Below are 19,296 nucleotides of genomic sequence, written 5' to 3' on the forward strand. Positions count from 1 at the left end.
ACGTTATAAAACGTAGGCCTATTCTTAAAATACACATTTCTGTTTTAATAAATGCTCATAGTAAATCATAGCATATTGCCTAAAACATAGGTACAAAAATAATCAGTGATACATTTGCGACCCATTCAAAATTAGGGTCGCAATGGCATTTCAAAAGGTCGCATATGCGACCATTTTGGTCGCAGTGTAGTTCCCTGATCATGTGACACTGAAGACTGGAGTAATGATGCTGAAAATTCAGCTTTGATCACAGGAATAAATTACATTTTACAATATATTAAATTAGAAAACATCCTTTAATTTTCGCTTCACAATATTATTGTATTTTTGTTCAAATATGCAGTCTTGATAAACAAATTCTTATTGACCACAAACTTTTGAACGGTAGTATATATAAGACTTTTGCACAGTACTATATACAGTATATATGTATTTATTATATATATATACACACTGTATATAGTACTGTGCAAAAGTCTTACTGTAGGTACGTCAGTATGTTGAACAAAAAAATGGTTTTATTTATATCTTTTGCTGCAGTGTGTCAGTGGGAAATATCAGTTTACATTTCCATTTTGCCATTAATTGTAATAATCCAGTGATATTTTTGTGAGCGCACAGAGTCTGACAGCAGCCGGTATGATCTGATCTCACCATCATCGAGTCCGTCTGTGATTACATGAAGAAACAGAAAAAACCAAGACTAAATCCAAAACAACTGTCTCCAAGACGCTTGAAGAAACCTTCCTGCAAAGCTACAGCACTGTGAGAAGTTCTTAGGCTGTTGTCAGACTCCTTGTGCTTACAAAAATATGAATGTTTGGAAATGTAAACTGATATTTCCTACTGACACACTACTTCAAAAGATACAAATAACTGGCTTAAAACCATTTTGTTTTTTTGGTCAAAATACTGACATGCCTAATACTTTTTGACAGTACTGAATAAGCCATGTTATGTATATTTCGTAAAGCACGGTCAGTAGTGCTGTTGACTGCGTGTGCTCTGCAGGGCCGATGATGTCCGGGTCGCTGCTGTGGGCGGTGGATGTGTACGGGCGGGTGTTCAGTCTGTCGGCCCCTAGGGGCCGCTGGAGCCGCGCTGCTGATATAGTGCTGGAGCTGAAGCGCGTGACGGGCTCTCATCAGTGCTGCTGGGGCATCGGCTGCGACCATCACGTCTATCTCAATGTGTATCCCAGTCAAGTGCCTATACGCCACCAGGAGGAGACCTATGAAAACCAGGTGTGCTCAGTTTCATTTTCTTACTCGAATTTTCAATTCAATTGCGATTTGGCATGATTAAATACTGGCCATTTGTTGAAGTCGGCATGAAACGGAAGTTGCGATATTCTTTATTTCCCTATTGTGACGTAGAAGTGAAACTTACTTGAACAAGAATAAATGTCGGGCGGGGCTTGATTTTGTCCTTGGGGATTTGATTGGATGGTTGTGGTTTGCTATTGGCTGATCTCATGTGAGTGACAGGTTGCTCCGCCCTCACGCCAGTAAACGCATCATCAGAGGGGATGTTATTCTGATTCAAGATTACAAAGCACAAAATTATGTGCACAGATAAATCATTTAGGTTACACTTTATTGTAAGGTGTTACTGTGTAATTATAGATTTAAGTAATGAGTAATATTAATTAACTTCTTGTACTGTACTTATACAGGGTTAGGAATAGGGTTTGGTTTGTTGTAATTGATGTGTTGTGTTGTGTTGTTAATATGTGTATGTGTATACTACTGTTCCTATTGCTGTCTACACAAAGAATTGCCTTTAAGGACAATAAAGTTTAACTGACTTACTTACTGGTTTAGGGTTAGCTGGTATGATGTATAATTTGTAGTTATTACTATAGTAAAGTACGTGTAACATGTAACAAGGACACCGTAAAATAAAGTTTTACCATCATTTATAAATACTGCAATATTATACTGCAATAATCCATTAAAAGCAAGAATTGTCCATTTTGATTTCATGGTGTCTTAAACATTAGTTAATGCATTAACTAACTTTTCTAAACGAAGTAGGAAAATACAACAGGTTATTGTTAGTTCATGTTATCTCAGGTCCATTAAAGACTATTATGCCCCTTCTTTACAAGATGTAATGTAAGTCTCAGGTGTCCCCAGAATGTGTCTGTGAAGTTTCAGCTCAAAATACCCCACAGATCATTTATTATACTTGTTGTAAATACACATTTTTGAGTGGAAGGAAAAGCATTCTGTTTTCGTGCATGTACTTTTAAATGCAAATGAGCTGCTGCTCCCGCCCCCATTTCCAGAAGAGGGCGGAGCCTTTACAACTAAGTCCTCTTTCACGTCTTATTGCGCTAAACTTTCAAATACACACAAGGCTATGTCAAAAACACACAAAGTTCACATAAACCCAGTCAGTTATGTCTGTGAATGTAAACAGCAAGTAAGGAAACCACATGTGTATATTAGATCTGTGTATTAAAGTGAAAGAAGCTTAATATACAGTACCTACTGCTATACTGTTAATATGAATCAAACAGAAAATCACTCACTGCTCTTGATCGAATAACTTTAGTAGGGCCCCATGATTTCCTCGATGGAGAAAACGCGGACGAAATCATGGAAACCAGTCATAAAAAATGGAATTAACTGTATAAACCGTAATTTCATGGAATTTGTCAATTTTAATAGATAAAAAAATAGCAAGTCGGTTTCATTACCTGCACACACACACGCACGCGTGACGCTTGCGGTGATTTCAGCCTCTGCCGTCTCACTATATGAGGACATGAATGCATGAACTTCATCTCCAGAGCTGCCCTGAGAGTCACTTCACCAGCATTTAACTGTTTCATGTGAAACTATTGTCATATCACACACACACAGAAACTCACGGCAACCCGTCAAAATAAAAGTTTGATGTAACTTGAGAAATTGTGACAGAAATATATTACTGAGGAATTTGGAATTTAGCTACATTTCAATGTAATAATAATACTAACATTAATAATAATCACAAAAATAATAACAAATTATTTTTAAAACTTAATATTTTAATATTTTAATTATTCAATGTTTTAATTTTAACAGTAAAGCCCTGTTGTGCAGTACTTTGTTATATGATTAAAAGATCAATTAAATTAATGTTTTATGCCTTCATTTGATTGCAAGAAAAATGTAAATATACAACACAGAATTTTACAAAAATATATATATTTCATAGAAAAGATTTTTTTTTTACATAAATTATAAATATAAATTGTTGTTTTGATGAATTAAATTAATTAGACATCTTTTTTATTATTATTATTAAAATGTAATTAAACCATTAAAAAGGAATCCAGAAAACAGAATTTGGTAAAAATAAAACTGAGTTTGAGGAAAAAAAACTTATTTCATAGAGTCCTAAACATGTCATTTTTGTTCAACTTTTAATAAATTGTTGTTAAATTGTATACGTTTAATGATTTCAATTAATTACACTTTTTTTTTTTTTATTACTAAATTTTTTTTTTTTTTTACAAAAAATACAAAAGGGACCCAGAAAAATTACAACAGAAAAAACGGAATTTGGGGAAAAAAATTAAACGGATTTCATAGGGCCCTACGTTAGCATCTTTATTAAGAATACATTTCTTCCTTGAATGCTGCTGTTAAACAGGGCGGATGATGTACAGCTCACTGAGGGCGGGGTCTATGCTAATAGGACAGAGTCCGTCAGCAGTCGTGGGCGGGGTCTAAACATTAATGACGTCACAAAAGCTACAATCTGCAAACGGCTTGTTCTGAGACACTGCTTATGATTTATGGGGATTAAAAAAAGAGGAGTGTGTGGACTTTTACCATTATAGGGTGGTTGTGTACACACACTGCCAACAAACATTTATGTTCAAACGCCATGTAAAAGTTGAAATTTAAATTGAATTATTTGAACTGATACAACTTTTGAACTTTTTATTAGTAAATGTTAAAATTAATATTGACAAAAACTAATAAATGCTTTAGAATTATATGTATATATATATGCTAATATTCTCTGTGTGTTTTCCAGAGGTGGAACCCGGTTGAAGGTTACACAGACACACTCCTCCCGACAGACCGCTGGCAGTGGACGGATGAGTCCGGCTCGATCCCACAGCCTCTTCACAGCTTTGAGCTGCCGTCGGCTAACTGGGAGTGGGAGGGCGACTGGTACGTGGATGATGAAAGCTGTGGGAGAGAATCCACGGAGACTGGGGTGAGGGACACAATCTCATAAACTCACCCATCCTAAACCTAACCTATACTCTACACTTACCCTCTAAACCCCGCACTAACCTCCTCCTGTGCTGTCAGGGCTGGGAGTATGCAGTGGACTTCCCTGCGTCCTTCAGCAAAGACAAGAAGTGGAATTCCTGTGTCCGTCGCAGGCGATGGCTTCGCTACAGGAGATATAAAGCGCTGGGATCATGGGCCAAGGTATAATCTATCAACTGTAGTTACTTCAGTGTTAAACAGCCAAAGATCAGCCAACCAATCGTGACCCTGAATCACAAAACCAGTCACAAGTTGCACGGGTATATATGAGGCAATAGCCAACAATACATTGTATGGGTCAAAATTATAAATTTTTCTTTAATGCCAAAAATCATGAGATCAAGTTCCATGAAGATATTTAGTCAATTTCCTACCGTAAATATATAAAACATATGTTTTGATTTTTTTGCACCCTCAGATTCCAGATATTCAAATGTTGTATCTCTATCCTAGCAAACCATACATCAATGGAAATTTATTCAGCTTTCAGATGATGTATAAATCGCCCATGTGACTGGTTTTGTGGTCCAGGGTCACAGTCTTATGTTATCTAATGCTCTATATTTAACACCCATTGAGAATGTGTGTTTTTGGTGCAGGTGCCTCTGGACCGGGGCAGACCTCCGCCCGAGCCCTTCATTGACCTCAGCTGTGGAGGCTGGGACATGAGCCCTGAGAAGCACATTCACCTGTGGGCCGTGTCCCAACAAGGGAAGGTTTGTGCAAAGGAATATGCCTGGTTTAACACAAGTCATGTGCATTGTTGTTGACTGCACAGAATATAATGTACATAACTATACACTACCATTCAAAAGTCTGAGGTCAGTATGGAAATAAAGTAATAATTTTATTCAGCAAGGACACATTGATTTAATACAAGAGTGACATTTATAATGTTACAGAAGATTTCTATTTCCAATAAATGCTGTTTTTTACGTTCTACTCATGAAAGAATCCTGAAACAAAATTACGGTTTCCACAGAAATAAGAGCAACACAACTGTTTTTAACACTGATAATAATCAGAAACGTTTCTTGAGCATCAAATCATCACATTAGAATGATTTCTGAAGGATCATGTGACACTGAAGACTGGAGTAATGATTCTGAAATTACAGCTTTGATCACAGGAATAAATTACATTTTACAATGTATTAACCTAAAAAAAATAAGCAGCTAGTTAATAGTGAGAATTGGATCCTAAACTAAAGTGTTACCAAAACTCTTCAAGCAGTGATGCTGTTGTGGTTGCATTGCAGATTTCTGACCACTAGAGGTCGCTGCTGTCCTGTTCTGTGATTCAGTGTGTTCAAAGGCTGTTGCTTTCGTAGTGTTGATATAATGTTACAGTATTTATTAATACAGTTTAAGTTTTAGTCATTTTGTTGTGCTTTTTGTGATTTAATTGTTTTTTAAATATTTTTATTAAGCTTTAATTTATTTAATAATAAAGCTAATTAATATATTAAATATATTTATTTAATTTAATTTTTATTTAATTTAATTTAATTTATATATTTATCTTTTTCAGTTTTTGTTTTAGTAATTGTATTGCTGAAACTGAAACATTATTTCAGTGAGTTGCCAGAGCAATATTTCTAATTTTAGTTTATTTTGTTTTAGTTTTTCATGTATGTTGTTTTATCTCGGCTTTATATCAATCAACAGAAACGATTTATACTAGTTTGAGGGTACGTTTACAAGACAACGATATGCTTAAAACGGAGAAGTTTTTCCTATGAGTTTTCTACGCACAGACGACACCATTTTCAAAACGATCCTCATTCACACGGATCAGCAAAAACGACTAAAAACGTTGTATTCTGCTGCCAGACCATTAGATGGCGCTGAAACACTATAGACTGAACAGTGAACACTTAATACACATGTGCATGACGTCATCGTCTACAGACATTCACGTTTTTGTTGTTTACACGACACTGTTTTCTACTAAAAACTTAAGACTTTTTATGTGTTTTGGCCGTTCGTTTACAAGAAAACGGTGTTTTGGGTACCGGAAAACACAAACTTTTGAAACCAGTCTACGTGTAAACGACAAAAACGCAAATCTCTGAAGACGATGACGTCATGCACATGCGTATTAGGTGTTCAGTCTATAGTGTATCATCGCCATCTAATGGCCTGACAGCAGAATACAGAGTTTTTAGTCGTTTATGCGGATCCGTGTGAATGGGGATCGTTTTGACAATGGTGTCATCTGTATGTGGAAAACTCAGAGGAAAAACGTCTCGGTTTTAAGCATATCGTTGTCATGTAAACGTACAGTACGTTACCCTTTGAATCCCGTTTTCAAAAGTTTGCGTTTTCAGCCAGCCAAAGCGTCGTTGTCGTGTAACGTGAGTCAAACAAACGGCCAAAACGCATAAAAAGTTTTACGTTTTAGTTGAAAACGGTGTCGTGTAAACAGTGTTCACCTGTTTGCAGTTGCAGGGCAGTTTTGTGACCACTAGAGCTCACTGCTCTTCTGTGACGTCCCCTTTATATTTTGAGCTCAGCCAACACCTCCTTATGGATTAACCACTTGCTCACAAGAATCTGAACAATTTCCCAGCCTAGTGGTTAATTTAAACACTCGCTGAATGTTTTGTCATGTTTATGATGTGATGAAATTCTATTCCTGCCACCATACAGATCTCAGGTGTGTGTGTGTGTGTGTGTGTGTGTGTGTGTGTTATCTCTACACAGCTGTGGTCCCGCACAGGCATCAGGCAGCAGAACCCGGAGGGGACACGATGGGAGCCCGTCCAGGTTCCCCGAGAGGTGGCACAGGTCAGCGCCGGCCCGAAAGACCTGCTGTGGGCCGTTCTCTGGGATGGACAACTGCTGGCCAGGACGGGCATCAGTAAAGACTGTCCTAAAGGTCTGACACTAACAGATTTATTCCTGTCCTTTGAATTCACACATACAGAATGCAGAACATACAGTACACGCTTTGAATGACATCTATTTACAGTCAAACTGTGATCATGGTCACGGTCATGTCAATAGCATGAAAGAGGTATGAGCACACAGAGGCCCTAAAGAGCATGTAAGACACTTGCGCCACACTTGTCATTGCAGATAAACATGTGAAATCCACACGTCGGTAAATTAGGGAATGCACTTGCGCTCCCGGGGCCGGTTCAGCGAAAACAGGAGGCGTGTTCCGGCACGAACGTTCCCTGGTGCTATTTTGCAGTTTCAGAAAACAATTGTTATTCAGATGCTATTTTAAAGGTGCATGCTTGGCCATAATGTAGCGTGTGCACAACGCACATACACTTTGCTTCTCTCATCTACACAGACGCAGCAGTTTTCATTTTTACAAACCATACATAATAACAAGGAAAAATATTACCACACGAGGGAAATCATTGTGGTGTCCATGAAGATGTGAAAAAATAGACATAAATCTAGCTTACACATTTACCCAAATTATTATACGCCTGTTTAACAGACGCTAATTTGGGTGGGTTTCTCCTATCCCCAATGTCACTTCTCTGTGTTTTACGGCCCTGAAGAGAACGTCGGTCTCCTCGGCTGTGAACCGCTCCTGGCGTGCGCCTGGCAAATCCGCCATTATAATAGCAATCCGCCATTGAACAAGCGTGATAAAGGGAATGTGAGATGTCGGTCTGATTGGTTTATTTCACGTTACGCCCAAACCACATCTATGAGTAATGTAGCTATTTCAGACCAACCCATTTTAGATTTGGGTCGGGCGCATGAGTCATTTATCCCGCGGTATAATAGCAACAGCGCCCGAGATCCGCCCACTAAGTTACTTACGTTTCGCGTTTGACACTTGCGTTTCAGATCGTTAAAATAGGGCCCATTGTCTTTGAATCAGCTGGTGATTTTTAGTGGACGTATGAAGTCAGTCCTAAAGTTCACACAGGTGTTGAGGATCACATTAATTATCAACATGATCAACTAATGCTTGACAACTGCAAAGTGTCTCAGTACTTTTTGTCTTTGTTTTGTAGTGCATCTATTGAAACCTAACATAATACAGTAATTTTTAGTGTAGCTTAATAGTCCAGACTCGTTTGAGGTCAACTGTGCCTGAAACTACACTCGAGAAAAAGAAGTGTGCTTAATTGTATTGGATGTGCACTTGTAGTGTACTTCAAATCCTAAAATTATATTTTTAAAAACTACTTGCAGATAATATAATAGTAATGAAACAAAAGGCCACTTGAAGAGAGACACTTTCATGACTATTTCTTAACACACTTATGTAGAAAAAGTGCACTTTGTAATTAATGTCAAATTTTTAAAGTACATTTTAAGTCATTATGTTTTGAAAATGTGTCATACACAAAAGAAGTGCACTTATTTTGATGTGTTGACCAACACACTAAATCACATGTGAAATACTTGATTATAATTTTAACTGTAGTGTGTTATTCAATTATACATTAAAACTTAATTGCAACTTCATTATATAGTTATAAATATATTTAAATACATGACATAAAAGTTCTAATAGAAACGACATGAGTATAATTTAGTTTATCATAAATGTTTGTCAGTACATTCAGCAGTAACTTTAATCGTATTTCAAAGACAATAGAAATATGAAATTTTTACATATAAAGATGTGTTTAATTCCTACTTAAGTGGGTCAAAAAAGCACTCTTGAGTTCAGCTAATTAATTCAGTTTGCACTTACCTACATTCTTTTAAAGTATATTATTTCCATAATAAGTACTCTGTTTAAAAGTATGCTGAGGTGTACTTCTTTTACACAAGGGTATGTCGAGCATCTGTGTTGAAGTCTAATCTTCAACGGAGAGGTTTGCATGTTTTCAGGCTCATCGTGGGATCTAGTTGAGTCTCCAAGTCAGAAAGGAGCCGTTCATGTTGCAGTGGGCGTCGGTGTCGTTTGGGCCGTTACTAAGGACAACAAAGTAAGACGATATTTAATGCTCTGTACACCGCTTCGCCTTGACATTAATATTACGGCTATGGGTTTTGCACATTCATTTAGTGCTATTAATTTAAAGGATTACTTTAAGAAATTAAAAAAATTCTGTAATAATTATTTTCTTGCCATCAGAGTAATTGTGCAACTTCACTGTCCATTTTCATCTAAAAATGGAGTAGAAATGACCCAGATGATACCTGGATGCCTCGTCCTGTGACAGTGTAGCATATTACTGAAATGTTTATTGTTGCATAAAGAGTTCAGTGCATGAGTGTGTGTGTGTGTGTGTGTGTGTGTGTGTGTGTGTGTGTGTGTGTGATAGGTCTGGTTCAGGAGGGGTGTGAATTCCCACAATCCCACTGGCTCAGGCTGGATCAGCATTGGTGGAGAGATGGTGATGCTCAGCGTGGGGCCCAATGACCAGGTGAGATGAGTGGAGTATCATATTTTACTGCCATACTGTCTAACAATAAACACACTCTCTTTAGAGCAGTTTTCTGCCAGGTGCTTCGTATACTGTAACATGTAAACATGTAAACTGACATCATGTAAGGGGACCTTTGAATTTTGTCTTTGACATTGGGGGGCCTTAAAGTTCCCCTGTGGTGGAAATCAAGCTTTTAATGTTGTTTATGTGTCTATGTGGTGTTTTTAATATGCTTTAAGACAAAACATGTGCAATTTCATAAGTGAACACCATTGCTGAGTATTTTCTGAGTATTCACCATTGCTGAGTCTGCCACTTGATCGTCAACCAGTGGATCTCTGAGCTGGTGTGAGTGAGTGGGGGGGGGGGGGGCTAATTTGCATATTCATAAAACCGCGTATACTAAATGAGGCAAAGGTGTGGTTACATGGAATTTTTTTCAAGGAAAAAAACGTTTAAATATGTCATTTTGGTGATCAAAGATGAGTTTTAAGGGATACAATTATTGATAAATATATACAGAGGGACTTTAAGGCTGTGTTCACACTTGGCTTGTTTTGTTCGATTTAAAAACGAACCCTGACGATTGCTCTGTTAAGACTCTGATATACTCACTGTGTAGTCCTTTTTTCGTTCTTCGTTTTGGGATAAACTCTGGTGAGGTTTGACTGATTTAAGATTGCAACACGGACCAAAGACATCTAAACGAACCAAAAACAGGATGTACCAGGTGAAAATCAAAAATCTTATCACTTAGAAAAGTAATCCCAGCAAGCCACATGATTTGAGGTATCAAAAGAGGTGCAAAAAGTGCATGGCAAGATAAGTTTAATAGTTAGGGTTCTGGGTTTGGGTTCTGGGTTTGTTCAAATCATTTGCTGTTAGTATCAGCGATAATAATAGTGATCTTTTTCCTTTGCAAACTTCACTAACAAGCGATGAATCAATCTGAATAGAGTTCATTGCACTCACACCACGCTTTAATCACTGTTGCTAATATCATATTTCATCTGGTGATATTGTAATAATCATTTTCTCCTGTGTGGACAACTCTAGGGGTCCCAGTACTTGCCCTTGGGGGACGCCCATCTGCTGTGGGCCGGGAGGGGGGGGCAGACAGCTCTGGTTACACTCCTGTTCTCACATGAAGCTTCGAGGATTAACCATCATTAGATCCTCAGACCAATATGTGCACACAGCACAAAAGCCCGACTGTATTCACTGTCCATGTTATACGCACAAACACCCATCGTCCAATCAGCTTCTCCAGCTCACACTGGCTCCTCCTTCCCGCCAGGACAGGAATGTAAGGTCTGATGGAGTTGGGTGTCCGTGGGTGTTGATTACTAGAGCCACTGAGTCTCAGTGTGGAGTTTGCAAGCGATGCAAACCTTCTCTCTGCATCTCTCTCTCTCTCTGTAACTTGACCCTTAGACCGCCTGGCTCAGCCCAGCCATATATATACACCTCCAATTCTTTCACCCGCGCACAGCCATATGGGAGCGTCTAATTTGAGTTTGGCCGCACTCCGCCATTCCATACTTCACATTTCATTACTAACCGCTTGGACCGTGTGTTCAGCTCAGCTGGGACGCTCATATTTTGAACCTGTTCCTCAATTTGACTTACTCAGAAACAATAGCCTGTCTGTGAGAACTATGTCAGCACATAAAAAGAAAAGATTAGAAGATTGTCTCATAACATGATGATTTTCTGATGCCAACTTCGCTATAATGCAGTTGATTTTATTATATTGTGTATTATTGAGATGGGTCTCTGCGATCGTATATTTATAATAACCCTAATATCCAGTTGTCAGACCCTCTCCGAACTTCCAATGTAAACACGGCCATTCAAAAGCTTTGTGTGAATCTAAGTGTGTGAATCAGTGTGAAGTTACTAAAATAGAGGCTTTTAAGGAAACTTTTAATGTTTAGAGGATACATGAGAAATTTTGTCCCAAATGTTTTGATATCTCAGCTTGAAGAAGATATAGTGATGTGATGTATGTATATATTTATATATATATATATATATATATATATAATCTCTATATTTTATGTGTGTTTTTCTGTGACGCAGGTTTGGGGTGTTGGCAGCGATGACCGGACCGTGTATTTTCGTCATGGCGTGACAGGCACAGAGGTCACCGGAAGGTCATGGGTCGCAGTGTCGGCCCAGCTTGAAAGCAGCAAAAGCATAAATCATTCCAGGTAGTGGAAAAACACTGTACAGAACAGTGATTCACGACATGGCCTATTTAAATAGGATCCAGAGGTTTTGGTGTTGATGAAGGGTCACTTGAGCTTTATTGATGGGGCACTAGTCCAGCAGGATCCTCATGTTTCACGTCCGTCCAGCAGATGGCGCTGTGGCGCTCTCAGTGCTCTGAATGGCTCTGTGTCTTTCCCAGTGTCCGTGTGGACGGTGATGCCGGTGTGTTCGGTGGTGATGTCACCGCTCCTTCCCAGGGATCCGTTCTGGGCTGTGACGACACGGACATCCCGAAGCCACGTGTTCCCAAGATCACGAGTGACAGCTTTATCTCTGCGCTGGTGTCGGATCGCTCCGCTCCACTACACGACCCGACAGTGCCTCCCAATGTACCTGAGGGAGACCAGGTGACCGGCCAAGAGTCCGGTTCCTCTGTCCCGACACCATGGAGCAATGTAGACCTGGAGGAGATGAAGGCCTCGGTTCCCAGGAGCTCAGTGGCCACGTATCCCATCGAGCTCCAGCACAACACGGTAGAGCAGGAGGACACGCCGCCCTGGGCCTGGGTAACCGGTGGAGGATGTGACATCCATTCCAGATCACATGTCGACTGGTTTAACACCTCAGGTGCAACCCAGTTAAAGGGATAGTTCATCATTTACTCACCCTCATGTCATTCCCAACACTTCACTTAAAGCCTCTATGTATAATGCATTGTAGGTATTGATGTTGGCCAACGCGTTATGTCTTTTCATAAATAATTGTAACCAAAGTTCAAATGCATTTTAATATTTGCTATTAATATTGGTTGTTTTAATGCATTACACTTTCTAAAGGTGTAACAATGTGATTCATGAGATCATACAATGCATTACAGGGCATAATTAATACTTTTATAATGCGTTGTATATATATAAAGGCTTTAAGTAAAGTGTAACCGGTTTGTCAGAATGTGCAAATGCCTGAATTGACCGAGGCTGCCAAGATTAAAGACAAGTTAAAAGTATCATAAAGCAGTTTATTCAACACATACACAATATTCAGTTTCACAATGGTATATATTCAATAATGCCACATCAAAACGTGTGACATTAATGATGCCATACAGCACAGGTTCTCATGCGTCTCATAATCGATCATGCGCCACATTTGAATATGAACATGAAATAGACATGAGAGATAAGGAATTTGACATTTGATTTTAATGGCTTAATTTTATATTCATAATGTTTTGGGGATAAAGGCCATTGCAGAAATGGTTAGTAATGGCCTTGACTAGTAAAAAATCATCACAGTGTACTACATTCACCGTCAGTATTGTTGCACATTTAAAGGAACACGCCGACTTTTTGGGACTTTAGCTTATTCACCGTATCCCCCAGAGTTAGATAAGTCCATGCATACCCTTCTCATCTCCGTGCATGCCGTAACTCTGACGCACGCACCGCTAGCCTAGCTTAGCACAAAGACTGGAGGTAAACGGCTCCAGCTAGCATACTGCTCCCAATAAGTGACAAAATATCGCCAACATTTTCCTATTTACATGTTGTGATTTGTATAGTCACAGCATGTTCTCAATTCTGAGCTTACCAGGGACAATGCACATCCCCATTAAATAAATATTTTATTCTGCATTAGTGTCGGCCCAGATCAGGGCTACATCTGGTACACGTTCAATCAAAATGTACCAGATGTGGGCCGGATGTTGCTGTCTGGGAATGCATCACACTGATCAAAAGTGGCAGTAAAGATTTATAATGTTACAAAAGCTTTCTATTTCAAAGAAATGCGTTTTTTTTGTTTTGTTTTTTTTTACTTTGTATTCATCAAAAAATTATCATGGTTTCCACAGAAATATTGCACAGCATAACTGCTTTCAACATTGATAATAATCACAAATGTTTCTTAAGCATCAAATCATCATATCAGAATGATTTCTGAAGGATCATGTGACACTGAAGACTGGAGTAATGATGCTGTAAATTCAGCTTTGATCACAGGAATAAATTACATTTGCAAATACATTATACTTTTTTTATTTTTTTTTATTGCAATAATATTTCACAATTGTACTGTTTTTACAAATACATCTTTGTTGAGCATTAGAGACATCTACCAAAACATTAAATAAACTTTTGAACGGTAGTGTAAGGGTAAACAGGGTGAATGATGTCACTCCCTCAATTATATATATAAAAAAAAAGAAATCAAAGAAATTAGCAGGGAGGTTTGGTGATATAAAAGCAAGTCTCTACTGTGTTTGATTCTCTCAGATACCGGGCCGCTCTCTCCAGCCATCACCCCTGCCCTCGGTGCTTCACACACAGACACACACACAGAACCAGGAGCCGCCGTGGAGAAGGTACTGCACTGTGAGCGGCACATGAGAGAATAAGTCAATGGTGGATCTCAAATCATGCTCTGTGTGTGTGTGTGTGTGTGTGTGTGTGTGTGTGTGTGTGTGTGTGTGTGTGTGTGTGTGTGTGTGTGTGTGTGTGTGTGTGTGTGTGTGTGTGTGTCAGTCCGTGCGTGTGACGACAGGTCGTATGTGTTGGTGGAGGGACTGGCCTCCTCATGAGTGGGAGGATGTCAGCGTGACACTGGAGCAGGTCACCGGTGCCGGAGCTCAGACAGGAGACATACTTTACCTCTACTACACTCAACACATGGAGAAGAAGGTAGCACACCGTGCCCTTGTTCCCTCATTATTACTACAAAGTGCACTTTTTTAAAGTCTGCCTCTGGTGCTCGTCGCATGTCTATATTTTAGTTTGATAATGTTTTTGGTAACACTTTATTTCGATAGTCCACTTTAGACATCCTACTAACTATAAGTAACTTTGCAACTAGATGTCAACTAACTGGCATTAGAGTATTAGTAGACTGTATGCTAACACTTTATTTTGATGCTCCCCCAACAGATATTCTGCTGACTATAAGTAACTTGGCAACTACAAGTAAACTTATTCTCTTAACCCGAACCCTAACACCTAACCATAACCTAACAGTCTACTAATACTCTAATGAGAGTTAGTTGACATGTAGTTGAAAAGTTACTTATAGTTAGTAGAATGTCTAAAGTGGACTATCGAAATAAAGTGGAACCATGTTTTTTTATTTAATATTTTGTATTTTTAGGGAATTTTATGGTACTAAATTATATTTACACTGTATTTAAAATCCATTTATTAACTTTTCGAGCATAGATCTGAAAATTTAAATTTCCAACTTAAACTGTCGTAAATCTTGAATGCTTTAGAGCACAGACTTGAGTTTGATCACTTTTTAAAGACGACACTTGGCAAATTATTGCTGAAGTGAAAAAAGGTTAAAAAAAATTTGTTTATTGTTATTAAAAATGCACAAAAATACTATTTACATTTTTTATATGAAATATATATTTTCAAAAACACATTTTACTCTAAAACTGCAAGAAAATCAAAGCCAATCTAAACAAGTTGTGTTCCAAATTTGAGCTTGATATCTCAAAAAATGAGCTTTCAGTCAGATTTAGTTTGGGCCGCAGTACCAAACGTCTCCACTAGATGAAATTCATCTCCCATTCATTTCCAATGCCACGAGGAGCACAAGTGTGACTATTTTCTGTGTTAAAGGGTTAGTTCGCCCATTTAAGACATGAAGTTGTATGCAATCCTTACCAGCACTATAGTGCATACACACTGACCCACTCTGTGGTCACCTCCCTGGTCAGAGTTCTGGCCGCTCGAAGTTTTTCAAGAAAGTATTCCCGGTTAGTTTCCGGGGCCTCAAAACTGTGCGTTTTTACGTGAAAAAATTATATGCGTTTCAAAGCTTGATTAATTTAAATCACAAAAAACACTCCGGGCAAAATTCATATCTCAGTTTTAATCGGCACTATTTTCTTTCCATTTCTATCAATCCGCGCTGCTGTCAACGTCAACAGTGCGCACGTTCCGATCAGCTGTTCCATATGAAGTAGTGTTTACACAATCGAATGACAACGACGTAAAAAGTACAAAATTAACAATGGTGCGAACTTGTAAATTCCCAGGTTGTGACCACAAGAATGTGCCGGGATCACCGTTCAGATTCCATCGTTTTCCTGTTTCGGATAGCTATTAGACCGCTTTGGCTGGTTGCCATCGGCTACTCTGCGGGAGCTAAAATATCCAGAATAAAGGATTTTCGTGTGTGCAGTGCTCACTTCAGCGAAGACGATTACATCCCCAACCAAGGAGAAAAAAAAAAGATTTTAAAGAGTTTTGCTGTACCAGTAGGCCTACCACAGGTAAGCTCTATTTACTAACTTTATAATCCCATGTCTAAACTGTACGGTAAACAAGCTGATGTTTAGACTCCAGTGGAAATCACGTGAAAAGAGGTCTAATATAAAAACAGTATATAGGGATATAACGATGGAATCTGAACGGTGATCCCTGCACATCGGAACGTGCGCACTGTTGACGTTGACAGCAGCGCGGATTGATAGAAATGGAAAGAAAATAGTGCCGATTAAAACTGAGATATGAATTTTGCCCGGAGTGTTTTTTGTGATGTAAATTAATCAAGCTTTGAAACGCATATAATTTTTTCACGTAAAAACGCACAGTTTTGAGGCCCCGGAAACTAACCGGGAATACTTTCTTGAAAAACTTCGAGCGGCCAGAACTCTGACCAGGGAGGTGACCACAGAGTGGGTCATTGTGTATGCACTATAGTGCTGGTAAGGATTGCATACAACTTCATGTCTTAAATGGGCGAACTAACCCTTTTTAACATAGCAAGTACCAAAACTTTTACCAAGTTTTGTACCATTACGATCATGTACATTTTTTTTTTTTAAAAACAAAACGTAAAATCAAGTCAAAAATGACCGAAGAGCACCAGAGGGAAAAGTGTGCTAAGAAACAAATGTGTCACAAATGTGTATTCACTTAAAGCCCACTAAAGTGGCTTTTATTTCATTCATATTATCTGCAAGTAGGCTACAGTTTTTTGTTTTTTTTTTCAATTAAACATTAAAGATTTGAAGCACACAACAATTCAGTTCAGTTAAATGCACTTCTTTTTCACATGGGTGTGTAGTATATCAACAGACACATGTTGCCTACATTTTTAAAAGATGAGTTCAAAAGCAAAATTAAATTATTACAGTTTGTGGATGTCAGTGAATGTCATTACAAATGAAGATCAAAATTTGTTTGTGTTTTTGAAAATATGAGACTGTAATTTAATCCCATGATTGTCCTGATGTGTGTGTCAGTATCTGTATGCTGTGATAAAGGAGGTGACGGCCCTGGTGCCCGTGTTGAGGGACTCTCTGTACACTGTGGCGGTGTACACAGCAGAGAGGACCAGGCAGAGAAGACCCATCTTACTGGCAACTCCGTCGCAACAAGACTTCAGTACCTGGGTAAAAAGCCCTTATGATCAGCACATTTGGATAAAAAAGGATCTCTATGACATAAAACACACACAGGGTCCAAAATGCATATAATCTTACATCTTACCAGCCATGATCCTGTATTTGCATAATCTTCTTTAAAGTGCCCCTATTATGCTATTTTAAAGGTTCATAATTTTGTTTTTGAGGTTTTCTACAATAGGTTTACATGCAAGGGCAAAACACACATTATAAAGATACATTGCAGCATCACAGAGTCTGAAACTGTTTGATAAAGGATTCAGTCTCTCTAAACCTCTCCTTCCTGTGAGCCTACTCTGTTGTGATTGGTCAGATGACTCAGTCTGTTGTGATTGGTCAGATGACCCAGTCTGTTGTGATTGATCTACTTTGCTCTGATTGGTCAGATGACCCAGTCTGTTATGATTGGTCTACTCTGCTCTGATTGGTCAGATGACCCAGTCTGTTGTGATTGGTCTACTCTGCTCTGATTGGTCAGATGACCCAGTCTGTTATAATTGGTCTACTCTGCTCTGATTGGTCAGATGACCCAGTCTGTTGTGATTGGTCTACTCTGCTCTGATTGGTCAGATGACCCAGTCTGTTGTGATTGGTCTACTCTGCTCTGATTGGTCAGATGACCCAGTCTGTTATAATTGGTCTACTCTGCTCTGATTGGTCAGATGACCCAGTCTGTTGTGATTGGTCTACTCTGCTCTGATTGGTCAGATGACCCAGTCTGTTATAATTGGTCTACTCTGCTCTGATTGGTCAGATGACCCAGTCTGTTGTAATTGTTCTACTCTGCTCTGATTGGTCAGATGACCCAGTCTGTTGTGATTGGTCTACTCTGCTCTGATTGGTCAGATGACCCAGTCTGTTGTGATTGGTCTACTCTGCTCTGATTGGTCAGATGACCCAGTCTGTTGTGATTGGTCTACTCTGCTCTGATTGGTCAGATGACCCAGTCTGTTATAATTGGTCTACTCTGCTCTGATTGGTCAGATGACCCAGTCTGTTGTGATTTGTCTACTCTGCTCTGATTAGTCAGATTACCCAGTCTGTTGCAGTCCCAGACCCAGTCGTAGCAAAACGTTGCGCACTGGTTTGAGCTTGAACGTGCCCCATGTGACCCAGTATGTTGTGATTGGTCTACCGCTTACAGTGTATGTCCATTACTATATATGAATTTCAGCTCTGGATCTTCTTCAGCACTTAATACACAGTAACGATGGCGTCTGTTTTTCCTTATCAATTTGAGCGCGAGTCCTCAACCTTTGGAAGAACATAAAAGTGGATTTTCTTTGGCAGCGCAGAAAAAAGCATCTTCTCGACATGTCAACATCACAAACCAAACTCTTCTAGGCCTCAGCTACAACTACAGTTGTTTGAGAGTCGAAGTAGACCTTATGCAGACCTTTTTCATTCACAAACCGCTATATTACACACTGCATGAAAGGTTGCATCCAAAAAAGCATAATAGTCACACTTTAACAACGAATACATTCTTCTCATGTAGAACATATGTCTGCCCAAAATCAAAAGACATTTTTTTTTTATATGTGCACAAAGAAAATGACATTTCAAGAGTAACAGCTGTTTTTGTGTGTGATCTTTGCAGCTGTCTCTGTTGAACAAGTCGTGTTGTGAGTCCAGAGGTCTTGGAGACCATCCATCCAAACAGGCGCTGTGGGCTGTGACATGTAAAGGTGATGTCATGGTGCATGAGCCATCACCCAGCCTGGAGGCCCCGGCGCAGTACTTGCCCTGCGATCACATGTAAGAACCTCCCCATCTGTCTGTCTATATCTCTGTTCTAAACCTAGTTAACTGCTTCACTGTCTGCTGTCTTCTACATCGACAGCACCTTCACATGCCACACAAGTAAAGCACACAGGAGACTCGACTCACAATTGATTTCTATAGAGCTACAATATTCTAGAAAGCTTGTAGCACACACAAATATTGGGCACAATAGTTTCTATACACTCCGCCTGCCATCTCCTTTCAACGCACTGCATTGTGGGATTAGGTGCAATCCTGTCTTTCAGTTTGGCCAG

At 39.1% G+C, this 19,296-nt stretch overlaps 1 protein-coding gene across 1 annotated transcript in view; it reads left to right on the forward strand.

The window, feature by feature from the left end:
* The window catches only part of tecpr1b (tectonin beta-propeller repeat containing 1b), a 37,730-nt gene that overhangs the window by 4,288 nt on the left and 14,146 nt on the right, over window positions 1–19,296 (forward strand). The window contains exons 2-14 of the mRNA XM_081362875.1: window positions 1,012–1,244; window positions 4,036–4,221; window positions 4,320–4,442; window positions 4,880–4,996; window positions 6,986–7,160; window positions 9,095–9,192; window positions 9,532–9,633; window positions 11,719–11,849; window positions 12,050–12,477; window positions 14,124–14,212; window positions 14,373–14,528; window positions 17,096–17,245; window positions 18,858–19,015. Of these exons, the coding sequence (XP_081219001.1) occupies window positions 1,017–1,244; window positions 4,036–4,221; window positions 4,320–4,442; window positions 4,880–4,996; window positions 6,986–7,160; window positions 9,095–9,192; window positions 9,532–9,633; window positions 11,719–11,849; window positions 12,050–12,477; window positions 14,124–14,212; window positions 14,373–14,528; window positions 17,096–17,245; window positions 18,858–19,015 (2,141 nt within the window). The 5' untranslated portion in view covers window positions 1,012–1,016. The remainder of the gene's footprint in view (window positions 1–1,011; window positions 1,245–4,035; window positions 4,222–4,319; window positions 4,443–4,879; window positions 4,997–6,985; window positions 7,161–9,094; window positions 9,193–9,531; window positions 9,634–11,718; window positions 11,850–12,049; window positions 12,478–14,123; window positions 14,213–14,372; window positions 14,529–17,095; window positions 17,246–18,857; window positions 19,016–19,296) is intronic.

Source organism: Scardinius erythrophthalmus (genome assembly GCF_964197995.2).
Source record: "Scardinius erythrophthalmus genome assembly, chromosome: 1".
In the NCBI taxonomy this organism is placed as follows: domain Eukaryota; kingdom Metazoa; phylum Chordata; class Actinopteri; order Cypriniformes; family Leuciscidae; genus Scardinius; species Scardinius erythrophthalmus.